At 42.2% G+C, this 15596-nt stretch overlaps 1 protein-coding gene across 11 annotated transcripts in view; it reads right to left on the bottom strand.

The window, feature by feature from the left end:
- The window catches only part of caska (calcium/calmodulin-dependent serine protein kinase a), a 229061-nt gene that overhangs the window by 108561 nt on the left and 104904 nt on the right, over positions 1-15596 (bottom strand). For all 11 annotated transcript variants that reach the window (XM_049485154.1, XM_049485156.1, XM_049485159.1 and 8 more), the window contains exon 2: positions 12764-12876. In XM_049485154.1, coding sequence (XP_049341111.1) covers positions 12764-12876 — 113 coding nt within the window. The remainder of the gene's footprint in view (positions 1-12763; positions 12877-15596) is intronic.

Below are 15596 nucleotides of genomic sequence, written 5' to 3'. Positions count from 1 at the left end.
TCTTTCTCCCCCTCTTCAGTAACAGGTAGGCTAGACCACAGGGGATCATTGTGAAGCTGTCTAATTGTGGCTGAGTGTCGAGATAATTAAATATCCAGTGGATATGGATCTGTTTCATCAGCAGTGCGCAATTAAAGACATATTTTTGAACGGGCTTTATTGGAATCCCTCAGTGAGAATAAGCAGAAGCACAACTTGACAGTGTGTTGTATCCCTTAGTGATGCTGCTCATGTGCAAAAGGCAGCACCATGCCACTGTCACAGTGTGGAAAGCTTTCTATTACAAATAATATTTAAAAAGAATTAGACTTACTAATAACGAAAGCCTATAGAAAGCCACAATAAGTAAAGCTAAAATGCTGAAAATAGAATTTTAAATCCAATTTATTTCAATATTAATCAATATTTTACAGTAGATTTATTTTTTAACAGACATTAAGACTATTTTTAAAAAGTGCTTATCAGTTATTCTTAGCGAGTTATTACGTTTTTTTAAAGATCCAAAAATTATTTAATAGAAAAAAGATCGAAACTAATTACAATCAAGTTTTTTTAAGATCCAACAAAATCTTTACTAGAAAAAAATTATCAAAATGAATTACAGTTAAGGTTTTAAAGATCCCAAAAATTATTAATTAGAAAAACTAATTACAATAAAGTTTTTAAAGATCCAAAAAATATTTACTAGAAAAAGATTGAAACTAATTACAACAAAGTTTTTAAAGATCCAAAAATTATTTACTTGAAAAAAAAAGCCAAACTAATCATAATCAAGTTTTTTTAAGATCCAAAAAATATTTACTAGAACAAATATTCAAATTGAATTACAATCAAGGTTTTAAAGATTAAAAAAAAATCCAAAATCCAAAAATTCTTAATTAGAAAAAAGATTGAAACTAATTACAATAACAAATTTTAAAGACCCAAAAATTCTATACTGAAAAAAAAGGAATTTTAAAGGGTTGTAGATCTAAAGGCTCATAAACATTTGTAGTATGTAGAATTTGTAGTAAACTGAGATGTGGGTCTATCGTGCCACTGCTTGTACACAACCAATCAGGTTTGAGGACGGTGGGGCAGGTAGATAACAGTGTTTCAGGGTGTATTCATGTCTATGTTCCATTCTGGCTCTTTCATTTTACTTATGCTTTTAAAGGAGATATATAAGATTGTCTGGAACTATCAGTCTCACTCTGATAATCGGTGTACATTCTCTGTACTCCACAAATTTAAATCTTTTTCTGAGTTAATGACTTCCTAACTGTGTAAAAAATGGGTTCCCTACTATGAGTCTTGGTTCCTCACAAGATTTCTCTTCCTCCAGCATGGAGGGAGTTTTTTTTTTCCTGGCCACTCTCACCTTCTGTTTGCTCACTGAGTTTTATTTTTAATTTTTTTGGTGACCCAGGCTTTATGTGAGGATACTAGTGGGATACTATGGGACTTAATGGGTAGCAGTTTGGCTGAGGAGGGATGGCGTTTTTGGATCCCTCCTGAAGCTTCAGCGACTCTTTTCCACAGCAGGCCACAGCAGATTGGTCCACGCATGAGGCCATGAGGCTAGTCCTTTCTGATTCCCAGATCAATATAACCTCACCAGATTTCGATTATAGTCCTCCACACAATCCCACACATCGTCTCCACACAGCACGCCAGGAGAGAATGGCAGGGGTCGGGAAAAGGCCACTTCAGACTGCAGAAGAATCTCAATCGCAGTTTACAACACATCATCACCTCACACAACCCACAGAGAGGAAGGGGTAAGTGTAAGAAATGTCCACAACGCTGGAGGCAGACCGTTTCTGACCGCTCCGCTCGGCCATGAAGAATGGGGGAATGAGTATGAAGAGCCTCCAAATGCCTCGGCCGCTGAGCAGAGAGAAAAGGAAAATAACACACCCCGATGTGTCCCGCTCTGACAAATGGATTTTCCTGTTCACTGCAGGAGGCAGAAAAACAAGAGCTGGAGGTTGGCTGAGTTCTTTGGAAAACGACAGATCACAAAGAGAGAGAGAGAGAGAGAGAGAGAGAGAGAAAGAGAGAGGCTACTCAGATCACTGAGCGCTTTAACCCTTATACCCCCAATATTTTCCATTAGAGCCATTTCAAATGTAAAGTGTGATCAACAGATCTGCACAAGCATCCTGCTTTATCAAGACACACACACAAACACACACACACTTCTTTTCATCAGCTGTTAAAAAAAAAAAATACTCCAGCGTTTATCACCTTCATCTTCATACAGTATGTCATATCCATATACCATATGTCCATATGTACCATTTACGAGTGTGTCTCAAAAATTAGAATAGCATTAAAAACCATCACTAATCATCAGTAAATTTTGCATTTCATTTTTGGAAAATCAAAGGATCATAGTCTGGAGGAAGAGTGGAGAGACACACATTTAAAACTGCTTGAGGTCTAGTGTGGAGTTTCCACCAATCAGTGATGGTTTGGAGAGACATGTCTGATATCTGCTGATGTTGATCCACTGTGTTCTATTATCAAGTCTAAAGTCAGTGCAGTTTTGTTTTCCAATACAAAATCTTAGAGCACTTACAGCAGGATTTGGCACACTGCCCACACTACCAAAAGTACAAATTAGTCTTTTATAACATTCTCAATTTCCTGAGACGCAGATTTTTGGGTTTTCATGGGCTGTAAGCCATAATCATAATCAACACTAAAAAAAATCAACACTTTAAACAGATCACTCTGTGTGTAATACATCTATATAATATGAGTATAATATGAGTTTTCTGAATCAGCTTTATGAGCTGGAATCAACTGGAATCCAGGCTTTCAGTTAACAGCTGTTCTGAACTCGTCAAGAGTTAATTACTTGAATTTCTTGCCTCCTAATGTGTTTGAGAGCATCAGTTGTAAACTAGTGAAGAGGTAGAGTTACAGGTATACAGTGAATAGCTCTATTTGAGTAATGTTGTGAAAATATCCACAAGTGCAGTTGCAAAGACCATTAAAAACATTATGATGAAACTGGCTCTCTTTAGGACCACCCTAGGAAGGGAAGAGCAGGAGTTCCCACTGTTGTACAGGATAAGTTCATCAAAGTTACCAGCCTCAGAAACCGCAAGTCCAAATGTCTGACTGATACTGTATATGAAATATTATTTATAACAGTGTAAAAACGACAATGACTTCGGCACTGCACAAAAAAGGTCAATTATTGTCATTGTTATGTAATAGAGTGGCCAAAACATGTTATTATATTAAACCCCATGGCTTTAAGAATTATGCAGCAAAATTATGGATTATTTGCTTGCTGGATTTGACTGAATGTGGTCACTTTAATTTTTCAACATAAAATCATAAAATAATGTATTTATTAAACTATTTAAAGGAGAGAAAAAATAAGGATGAGGAAAATGCATATAACTATAAAAGTTCAAATGCACTAAATCAGAAAAGAAAAATTTAACAGTCCATATAATAAAGCCACTATCCGGTATGTGAGAGTACCTGGATGGTACAACCTGATTTAGAACTACAGAAAAGCAGGGAAGAGCAGGAGCGCAGCATCTATTCTCCTTTCTCACAGCCTGCGGATGTTGTTTTGTCCAGTCTGTGCATGGTTACATTGTCGGCTTCAATTTGCCCTCTCCTCCATTTTGCCCCCACCCTCTTCACCTCCTCTGCTCCCACAAGCCCCTGCCTGGATTAGCTGCTCTGAGCTCTTCACTTCAGCTCTTTTCTCCAGCCCCTCTTTCTCCCTCTCATCCTCACTTTCCGCACACCTGTTCTCTCTGATGATTTTACCTAGTTGACTGTGTTGAAAGCTGCTCAGGGTTGCCAGGTCCAACAAAAATATCCAGCCCAAAGTCAGTCTAAAACCCACCCTTTAGAAGCTTAACTAGCCCAAAATATATGTCTGTCAGACGTTTGAAGCAAATGACAAAACAACTATGAGTGCACGACTTAGGATTTTGTTTATAAGGGATTTATTATCAGTATTGATATTTATCTTTCATTAATAATTTTGTAACATTAGTGTTTTGTTTTATTAGTTATTTTATAACAGTTTATATCCCAGTCAAAAACATTTAATAGCAACATAATTAGTTAAAAAATGATTTTTACTTTAACACCCACTCTTTTTTTATTTTAAAAGGAGCCCAAAAAACGCATCCCGCCACCCTTAAATTTTCACCCACGACTGGATTTGCAAACAAGCCCAATTTGGCGGGAAAACCGCGAACCTGGCAACTCTGAAGCTGCTCAGCACAGGGAAATTCCCTCAGACAGCAGTTTGCAACTGAGCTAGACACATATATTACATATCATACATATTACAGAATCTGCTCAGTAATGGACATTAAATTTAGCTATTTAATATTTGGTCCTGATCATTTTTTGAGTCAGTACAGAAAATGCAATACATTTTAATTCTTTAAGATAGAGGTCCCTATTTTATTGATCTATAGCACAAAATTTAATTGCATATCATGCAGCTGGATTTGGGTTTTGTCGTCTGTCTTTGGTATTGTGTGGGCACAAGAAAATAAAAAATACGGCTTGTCTGGCTCAAGACACACAAAAGACATGATTACTCTTATTCTCTAATTTAATCATGGGTGTGGTTAACTTAGGGCGTAACTTGATATAAACCAATCATTGTGTCACTTGTCATTCCCTTTAAGAGCCAGATGAGCTCTCTCTATCTTTGGCGCGTTCGTATCTTAACAGCGCAGCGCTTTTTTAAGCGTCTCAGCAGAGAATGCAGAGTCTTCAGCTAACTGTTCAACCTGTAGAAATGTTTTGAAATAGTGTTAAAATAGAGGGTTTAAACTGGAATGCCATCAACTGAGGTGTGACAACCTTTTTTTTTGCTGCAATATCCGACTTCAGTGGTAAACAGAGGGCAGCATAAATTGTTTACACATGTAGATGTGCTCTCATAATTTTGCAAACATGAAAATAATTTTTAGGAGTCCTTGATGTAGCTGTCAGTTTGCCCATTCAGGACAATTGTACAACTAAAGACTCCATTTCCCTGCATTCTCAGCCCATAGACTACAATGACTCGGATGAACATGTGACACTGCAGCGTTCAGCCTCTCCCTCCTTCTGATTGCTAATTTCTCACACCTGTTTGTGTTTGTATAAATAGCCCTTTGTTCCCTTGGTTTTCTGCCGAGTATTATCTAGTTTACTAGCTCTGTTACGACGCGTTTTCCTTGCTTCTCTGCCTTATTGTTATCGATCCTTTTCTGCTTTTAGTTTACTCTTTTGTCTTGCCCTATAATTCTGCCATTTATCTTTAGTTACTGACCTTGCTTTCCTCTCTGACTACTATCTTAGATAGATAGATAGATAGATAGATAGATAGATAGATAGATAGATACTTTATTTATATTATTTATAGATAGATTTATATATAGATACTTGCCTTATCCCTTTACTCCTGATTGTTTTACCGTGTAACGACCCTGCTTCTGGCTCACTACGTTCTGGTGTGTTGCTCTTTATTTCTGCCCTGTTGTTCACTAGTTGTTCTGAGTGGGATCTGTTTTAATAATAAATCTGTGTGTTATAATCTGCACTTAGTCCTGGCCCTGGTGACAAGCTTCTCCTCTGTACTGTATCCACAGTGTACTGTATGTGCTACATGACACTACGCTACTAGCTCTGAAGCTCATCTATATTCTCATTAAACAGAAAAACACTGTAAGCGCTAAGAGCAGTAAAAAGCTAACTGCTAGCGATTTATGATGAAAGCGGTTTTCACAGTGTGACTCACAGGAGTCGGCCATGATGACTCTACATTAAAGTAAATGGAGCTCATTACAGGCCTGTACGCTCCACACTGAGGCTTCAGCAGTGACTCTGGATTAAAGAGAAGCAGAGCTGACTGATCTCAGGCATCTCTGTGTGTGTCTTTAAGTGCAGGGGAGGAAGAGCTGTTGCAGGATGATGGTTAGTAGCAAGCCTCAAGGTGAGATCTTTTTTTATTTTATTTTTTATTTGTTGCTGTCTCTTAAGCACATACATACCAACACACACACACACACGGCTACAAAAGCCCTGTTAAACTCTCTGTGACAGAGTAAAGTGTGGGATTGTGAAAACGGAATGTGTTACAGTGCTGAAAAATGTGTTTTTAATAAAGAGAGAGAACTGTGGTGTACAGGTGCCTGCGCTGACCAACAGTGCCATCTACCCTCCCAGAGAGAACAAGAACAATAGCGCTCTCTCGGACTCCGGCTGCTGATGGCCAGTAACATGATCCAGGATCATAGTGACAGCACCAAAATGCTCTGAACCACTCAGACCCTATACTCTCTTTTTATATTGTCCTTATCTACTATCTCTACCTACTATCTCATCGTTCTCACTGATTGGCTCATCTCTCTCTCTCTCTCTCTCTCTCTCTCTCTCTCACAACCTCCCTCTCTCTCCTTATTGCTCCCTCTCTCTTATTCTCATTTGTGTCATTCTTCTTTCGCTTTCAGTCATTTCTCTCTCACTCCCTCCTCCTCATCTCATCTCACCTCATCTTTTACTTTGTCATTTATAATTCTCCCTTTTCTCTCATCTCTTTGGTTCCTCTCTCTCCTGTTCTTTTTTTATTGCACCGTCCCATTCCCCTTGTTTACTCTTTCATGACACATTCTACCTTTTCTCTCCTCTCATTCTTATTCTTTTAATATTTTCCATCTTTCTTTCTCACCCTCCCTCTTTCCTGATTTCATTACTTATTCATTACTAATTATCTGGCATTATGTTTTTTTTTTGTTTGTCAAATATGTTTCCCGAAAGTGTCCACCCTGTGCTTTAATGCAGTTTTATATCCCTGTTTTTCTTTTTATGTGTGTATATGTGTATTGGTTTATGTGTGTTTATGTATGCTAGTTTATGTGTGTATATACCATAATTTTCAGACTATAAGGCACACTAAGTATCCTTTAATTTTCCCCAAAATTTACAGTGCGCCTTATGTATGAATTTTACCAGTCAGGTATTAAGGAGCAGTAAAGCCACTCAGCTGAAGTACAGAGTTATACAGGAGTTTTAGTGAAGTTTCTCCAGCACAAAGGCTGGAGAAGTATTAGCATTAGCTGCTAATCACAGCGCTAGCTCTTTTGCTGTTCAGAGGTGAGTATATTGGACTATAGCCTGCGTATTTACCGTGTTAAAACAAGCTACATGGGAAGGACCGCTATTTCACACTGAATTTTCACTCAGGGTTCCTCAGTGCCGCACTGTCAGGTGACATTTATTAGCGCTAAGTGCTGACAACCACAACAAAATAAAAAAATACTGGAAATCTAAGCTTACTGTAAATAAACAGAAGCACTTTACTCACCAAAATAAACAGTTTTGAAGAGAAATCTGTGTAGATTTACATCCAGCTCTCATTTAACTTTTTTTTTTAAGAATTACAGTTTTGTTTACTTAGGCACTGCCAGCAGCGAGATCTGCTGGATTAAAAGGAAAACATGGTGACTCCTTACTATTCCTTACTATTGTCGCTTAAAATGTGTCTTACAATCCGATGTGCCTTATGTATGAAAATAGACCTGAAAATAGATGTTAACTGATAGTTTACCTTATAATAAATACTGTGTGCCTTAACATACAATATATGTTGCTGTGAATGGCTAGTATTTTAGATGAGATAGAAACAGAAAGAGAAGTACAGTAACAGGACACAGTGCTCTGTATTACATCTGCTCTTACCCGTTACTGCTACCTGTAGGGCACGGCTAACTGTGGAGTGGCGTCTCTGGTGCAGCGAGTCTCACTAACGCTCATCTGAGGCCACCTAACCCAATTAGAGGAGTCAGCCCTGCTCTGGACGACGCTCTGCTGCTGATGAAGTGAGCGTAAAGATGCAGCAGATAGATGGCCGAGGTCAGAGCTGAGTGTAATTACGGCTCAGAGCCATGCTGGGTCAGACTTCTGCCAGGCTCTCCTCAGGCCAAACACACACACATACACACACACACAAATACACACTTTCCTTCCTCTTCTCATCTCTCGTATATCCCTTCGATGCACTGGTGTACACACTTATACAGTAGCTCTGCTGTGGAAAATGTTAGGAACACCAAATTCCTTGTTGAGACCAGTGGAGACCTTCACATGGTACCTTAACACAAGTCTAGAAAAGCTGACCCCCCCCCCACTTCCAAATTTCCACACTGCTTACATGCTGTTATCTATACCTGGCAACCCCAGGTGTGGAAATGGGAGTAGGGTGGTAGGCAGGTTCAGAAGCCACAACCCCCATATATTACCGTGACAAACCAAACCGTTCAACTAAGAAAATACTGGCTGAAGCTCTCCAGACAAGAGCTGCAGGTGCTTTAAGTCAGCATGTTTTCTTTATATATGATGCAAATATAATCATTAATTGTCCTTTTAAAAGCAGGATAAAAAACTGTGGAGGAGAAGAAAAACTCTTGAGATTGTTGAGTTGTGGAAGGTCTGTCACAATAAGATTTTTTTTGTGGACGATATATTGTCCCAGAAATTATTGTGATACTCGATATTTTTATAATTTTAAGACTATTATATGCCACTGACATAATGATAACAAAATAATAATAAAAAAAATAATAACTAAATAAACAATAACAACAGAAAAGCAATTATAATTATATTAAAGGTGAATTAATCATTTATTATAATTAGTTCGGGAATAATATATTTATTTCTTCAACTACTTTAGTCCACACTTTGTGTATGGCGTCACCATTATTGAAGCATAACTGGCTAAAATACTGTTCACTGTTATATATGTGAACAAACAAACAAATTGTAACGCGTGGTGAGACGGGAGGCGGACGTTTAAGCGGGTAAGACATGACTTTAATAATAATAAATAAACAAATAAACAAATAGGGGAATGACGAATATAAATAAGTACATAAACAAACAGGGAAAACAAACAAAGAGCTAAACTAAACAGATAAGCACAAACCAAGGATAGGGAATATATACAAAGGAATAAATACGTAAATATATACAAAACAAGGAATATAAACAAACAAGAGAAATAAGCAAATAATACAAATTAAACAAAGAACTATAAACGTGGCAAAGAGCAAATAGGAAACGTGACAAAACTAAACTAAGGCGTGACGAGACAGACAACGTAGGAAGGTGCAAAGACCGACAGCAAACATAGACTAACAAGTACTATTTATACTAAACATGAAACAATGAACACCTGGGGAAACAGGTAACGAGGGGCGGAGCTACAAATTACACACACGTAATGGAAAAGTACAAGAGAAACACACTAGGAAACGGGGAAAACACAGGAAAACATAGCAAGGGCGTAACAGAAGCCCCTCCCTAAACGCGCAGCTCCCGAGGCGCGTAAAAACGAACCCCGGGGGCCGGCGGCGGGGAGAGGCCGGGAAAAACAAAAGACGAGACCGGGGACTTGACATGAGGCAACACAGGAGACTGGACAGAAGACGTGACAGGAGACTGGACATAGAAAGGAGACTGAACCGAGGACGTGACTGGAGACTGGACATTGGGCGAGACAGGAGACTGGACGGGGAACTGGACAGGGGACGGTGACTGGACATGAGACATGACTGGTGATTGGACAGGACTGGACATGGGAACGGGAACAAAAACATTAACGGGGACAGACACGAAGACGGTGACAGGAACAGGTACACAGAAACCAGACAAGACAGGAACAGGAACATAGACCGACACAGGAACCATAACGGGGAGCGACAGGGGTACGAAATAAACTTGGGGATGCCCAGGACTGGCTAAAGTCTGTGGGAAAGTTCGTGGAGCCAGCCTGGGCAAAGTTCTTGGGCTGGAATCCGGGGGCCTTGGGGTAGACCTGGGCACACGAGGCTTGGGGCAAAACTTAGTCCTGGGTGCCGGGACTGGCCTAGGTGTGGTGACGGGCCTCGCTGGCGACGCGACGGCTTGGGCAGCAGGAGCTGGAGGCGCGGCAACTCGGGCAGCAGGAGCTGGTGGCGGTGCGGCGTCTCGGGCAGCAGGAGCTGGCGGTGCGGCGACTCGGGCAGCAGGAGCTGGCGGTGCGGCATCTCGGGCAGCTGGAGCTGGCGGCACGGCGACTCGGGCAGCTGGAGCTGGCGGTGCGGCGACACGGACAGTAGACACTGGCGGTGCGGCATCTCGGGCAGCAGGAGCTGACGGCGCGGCGACTAGAGCAGCTGGGGCTGGCGGCGTGATCGGCGCTGGAGCGGTAGGCACCGCTGGCACAGGGACATGGAGGGTGGGCACTGCTGGCATCGGCACATGGGCAGTGGACACCGCTGGCACAGGAACATGGACGGTGTCTGGCACCGCTGGCATCGGCACAAGGGCGGTGGGCACCGCTGGCATCGTAGCAGGAGCAGTGGGCATCGCTGGCATTGTAGCAGGAGCAGTGGGCACCGCTGGCATCGTAGCATGGGCGGTGGGCACCGCTGGCACAGGAACATGGACGGTGTCTGGCACCGCTGGCATCGTAGCAGGAGCGGTGGGCACCGCTGGCATCGTAGCAGGAGCGGTGGGCACCGCTGGCATCGTAGCAGGAGCGGTGGGCACCGCTGGCACAGGAACATTGGCGGTGGGCACCACTGGCATCGTAGCCTGGGCGGTGGGCACCGCTGGCACAGGAACATAGGCGGTGGGCACCGCTGGCATCGTAGCAGGAGCAGTGGGCACCGCTGGCATCGTAGCATGGGCGGTGGGCACCGCTGGCACAGGAACATAGGCGGTGGGCACCGCTGGCACAGGAACATTGGCGGGGGGCACCGCTGGCACAGGAACATTGGCGGTGGCGGGCACCGCTGGCACAGGAACATTGGCGGTGGGCACCCCTGGCACAGGAACATAGGCGGTGGGCACCGCTGGCACAGGAACATTGGCGGTGGGCACCGCTGGCACAGGAACATTGGCGGTGGGCACCGCTGACCTTGGAGCATGGGCGGTGGCGGGCACCGCTGACACAGGCACATTAGCGGTGGCGGGCACCGCTCACACAGGAACACTCACATGAACAGACTTGGACCCTTGGGCTGTAGATGTCTGTGTGACGACTCGGGCTGCTGAAGACTGCACGGAGACTTGACCTAATTTCACCGCAGCGTATTCAGGTTCCGGGGTGGCAGTAGCAGTACAGTGTAGCGCCGTTGTCATGGGAACCCCGGAGCGAAGATCTGCTGCCGCTGCGGGTGACTGGAAGCGCTGCTCGGCGGCCGCCGTGGAAGCTGGGTCTGCAGCCGTAGAAGATGCGGGCGCCGTAGCAGCCATAGAAACTTGACCCGTGGAAGCAGGAGATGCTAACTGCGTTAGCCGCGTAGCCGTGGGGATGCCTGGAGCTGCAGCCGCTGGAGATGCTAGCTGCGTTAGCCGCGTAGCCGTGGGGAAGCCTCGAGCTGCAGCCGCCGGAGGAGCTAGCTGGTTAGCCTCAGAAGCTAGCTGCGGAGCCGACGAGGTGGAGCGCGCCCTGGGAGGCGGGTGGAGGATAGCCTCCGCAAGCGGCGGCAAGCGGGCTCTCGTCGGAGGGTAGAACTCGTCCTCCGAACTGGACGCGGCTGCGAGGAGGTCCACGTAATCCCAGAAATAGTCCTCACAGTCCGCGTTTCTGCCCGCCTTGCCTACCTCGCGGTTCGGAGCGAGGCCGATGGCCCCAACCGTTAGCCCCCCCCCAAGAAAATCCTCCGAATTTTGGGACCTCTTAGAACGCCTAGCCCGAGGCCTTCTCCGGCCTCGAGGCCTCGGGTTTTCCTGCGCCGAGGTCCCAAAGGGGGCATGACGGATGGCCAGCCCGGATCCAACCCAAGGGTTTCCCGCATAAACGTCCATTGCGGTCGGTCTTTCTGTAACGCGTGGTGAGACGGGAGGCGGACGTTTAAGCGGGTAAGACATGACTTTAATAATAATAAATAAACAAATAAACAAATAGGGGAATGACGAATATAAATAAGTACATAAACAAACAGGGAAAACAAACAAAGAGCTAAACTAAACAGATAAGCACAAACCAAGGATAGGGAATATATACAAAGGAATAAATACGTAAATATATACAAAACAAGGAATATAAACAAACAAGAGAAATAAGCAAATAATACAAATTAAACAAAGAACTATAAACGTGGCAAAGAGCAAATAGGAAACGTGACAAAACTAAACTAAGGCGTGACGAGACAGACAACGTAGGAAGGTGCAAAGACCGACAGCAAACATAGACTAACAAGTACTATTTATACTAAACATGAAACAATGAACACCTGGGGAAACAGGTAACGAGGGGCGGAGCTACAAATTACACACACGTAATGGAAAAGTACAAGAGAAACACACTAGGAAACGGGGAAAACACAGGAAAACATAGCAAGGGCGTAACACAAATAAACACAATAGACATGATTCACGATTTTCAAAAATTGTTGGGGTCATGTTAATTTATTGTACAATAAATCGATATTGCGATTATTGTGACAGGTGTTGGTGATGGTCATCCAAAATCCTGACCTCACTAATACTCTTGTTGCTGAATATATAATAATCAGATCCTCACAGCAATGCTTCAAAATCTAATTGAAATCCTTCCCTGGACAGTAGAGACAGTTACTCCAACAAAAGCAAGACAAACTCTGATTTCAAAAGAACCAATTAATGAGCTAATAAAATCGCCATGACTGAAATTGCATAAGCACACTATTAACAGAAGTAACACAGACAAATTGATGCTTCACATCACTGACACTGCGTGTGCACGTTTCCATAAAGAAGAGGCACGTCTTACCTTCTGTGCTGAGGCCGGGGCTGGAGGTAAATTTGGCCACATCTACGATCTTCACCGCAAACTGCTGGCCTGTCTCTCTGTTGATGCATCTTCTCACCACGCTGAACGGCCCCCTGGGTGAGAAACACACACAAACAAAGGAATTCTTTATTTAGGCCCTTAATTTATTTACATTGAACACATTATGTCAGTACTTTAGGATAATATATTTTGCATTCATTAGAAAAAGAAAGATGTATTTTTATCACTACTTTTTATTAATTACTTTTTATTTATTAGCTTGTAGAGAAAGGAAAGAATACAGAGTTTCAGTGCAAAAAAACAGCAAAAAAAGGTTCTTTAAGGGTTCTTAAGTAGAATCATTGATTCTATACGCTGTTTTCTGGCTATAGAGAAGGTCTGGAGGAGTGCTGACCATGCTGCTGATACTACACTACACTACAGCACACACACACACACACACACATACAGGTGTGACCTTCAGGACCTGGCTCTCTGTAGTGAGCTCCACATGTGGTCAAAAGGGTGCATTTAAATGGCCCTTCAGGGAGCATTTAAAGGCATTGGAGTACGCTGGCCTCTGTGTGTGTGTGTGTGTGTGTGTGTGTGTGTGTTTGGGTGTATTTTTGCACTCACAGGCAGAATGTTTGTTTTTATAGCACATTTAACAATATGTAAGATTTTTATTGGGGGTGTTATGCTTGTTTGCAAATGCTAATAGTGCTGCAACGGTACATTATGATCACAGTTTAGAGTTTGGTGCAAGCAGTCATAGAGATACATGGTGCACACTGTTTTTTTACACCATAACACCTTTTCTGCTGTTCCAAGCCTAATTCTCCACCTGTTAGACCATGGGTTCTCCTTTTTTTAGCCATTTTACAGACAACTGAATCATGTTTAAAAGACTTAAACCTTAAATATTGATATTGTGATGCTTAATTAGTTTATAACCTGCTTAAAGTTTAGTCAAAGTTTCGTCCAGTCGCAGATGCCCGGCAAATAATTGGCATGCTAGATATCTGACTCAGTCTGCGACTGGGAGCCAGGAGCATTGTCTACAGACTGCCAATGAAATCACAGAGAAAGGGAGAATCATGGGTCCAAAACGCATCTACCTCCTGCATTACTAGAGCCGGTTATAGAGAGTCTGACCACTTTTTGTTTCCCTGTTATATCATGAAATGACTTTTAAACTCTAGAGGGAGGCCAGAAGTGAGTCCTTTATGAATGAGGTAAATGGAGCTAAAAGTTAAAAACTTAAAATTAAAAATAATATTAATAATAATGAACTACCTGTTCTGAGTATTTCTTTAATCATAGAAATAGAATAGAATAACGTAGCTTTATTTTACTAAAAAAGCAACAAAAAAAGCGTGCCTGTTTTACACTGTAAAGCACCGGTATTACTGCTACTGTGAGCTGATTGGTTGGCGAACTGATCCTGGAGATACAGGTAGAGCATTTGCTACATTTAATATAGTTGTGTGTTGAGGACATAAGTACATATTTCAGTGTAAAACTGATCAGATATTCTAACAGTATCTATAAACTCAGTTCCTTGGACTCACTTTAAGTGCGTATTCTCTTCTATAGAGATTCTCTGGCATGACATCGCTATTTTTTATGTGTTTAGTTCTGGCATGTTCTCATGGCGAAACGTGTTTCTGGAAAGCAGCCAGGTGAGTCGGCGAATCCCACAGCGAAGGAAATTTGTAGTTTGTGAGCCTGTATCGCTGATCAGTCATGTAGTGTGAACAGCACCATGACTGACCACTCAAAAAGTCATGTAGTGTGAACCTGGCATTACACACAAATAGTTAAGTATTATATTATGTATTACTAAGCAACTGGAACACACCCTTAGTATGTCTGAGGTCTCAGGGAGGCTATAGTCACTCTATATTTTACCACAAAAAATGCATCTCAATTAAAATTCACTAAACAAACCCGAGAAGAACCTTGGGCAGTCAGTCCAACAACAGCAGCATTTTATTTATGTGACGCCTGTGCCTCCTCTGCCTGTGTCGTCATCTAAATAATTGAGCAATTGTAGCTGCAGCCTTGAAGTGAGTGAGTAATCTGGGCTTATGGCACTGAATACAAAGCTCTCTACCTCCCCTTTACTCTGACTGTGTGTCTCTTGCTCTTTATTGCTCTCTCTCTTTTTTCTCCCTCTCTTATTTTATGTTTCCCTTTGTCTCATTCTTCCTTAATCTCTCACTTTTGTTTTCTGACAGTATTTTCAGTATATGCAATATGCTTAATAAATACATAAATACAGGTGTGCTAGCAAAAAAACATCATGGATAAATGGGCTAAACAAAAGTTAAAATTGGAAGTGCTTTTCCAAAATGGAGTGAATCATTATTATGCTTCAGGTTATAGGTACATAAATGCTATAAATATATATAACATGATGAGTTATATATGTTTGAGTGACAGGCTTTAGCTAAAAAATAAATTAGATAAATCTTATGATTTGTATTGGTCACTGATGCGCCAGCAAGACGTCGACCAACTATTTGTCCTCTTTTGAAACTGTGCTCTTACCCTGCTAATTGAACCTTAAATTAATGAAGTTTGGCCACCAGGCTGGTCCAATTTAGCCATGAAACCTCCCACACTAAAATGACATGTGTTTCAGTTTCATTGTCCAACCCCTGTGTGTAAAAGAAAAGCTTTGGGTGAAGCTCCTTTAAAGAACTTCATGTAATACTGACCAGCTGAATCTGATGATACTGAATCTAAACTAACACAGGTAGTGACTGATAAACTCATGAGAGCTCATTACGAGGCACTATAAGACAGTGAATACACCTGACAGTTCTCA

Source organism: Astyanax mexicanus, chromosome 11 (genome assembly GCF_023375975.1).
Source record: "Astyanax mexicanus isolate ESR-SI-001 chromosome 11, AstMex3_surface, whole genome shotgun sequence".
In the NCBI taxonomy this organism is placed as follows: Eukaryota; Metazoa; Chordata; class Actinopteri; order Characiformes; family Acestrorhamphidae; genus Astyanax; species Astyanax mexicanus.
This window is presented reverse-complemented; position numbering and strand designations above follow the sequence as displayed.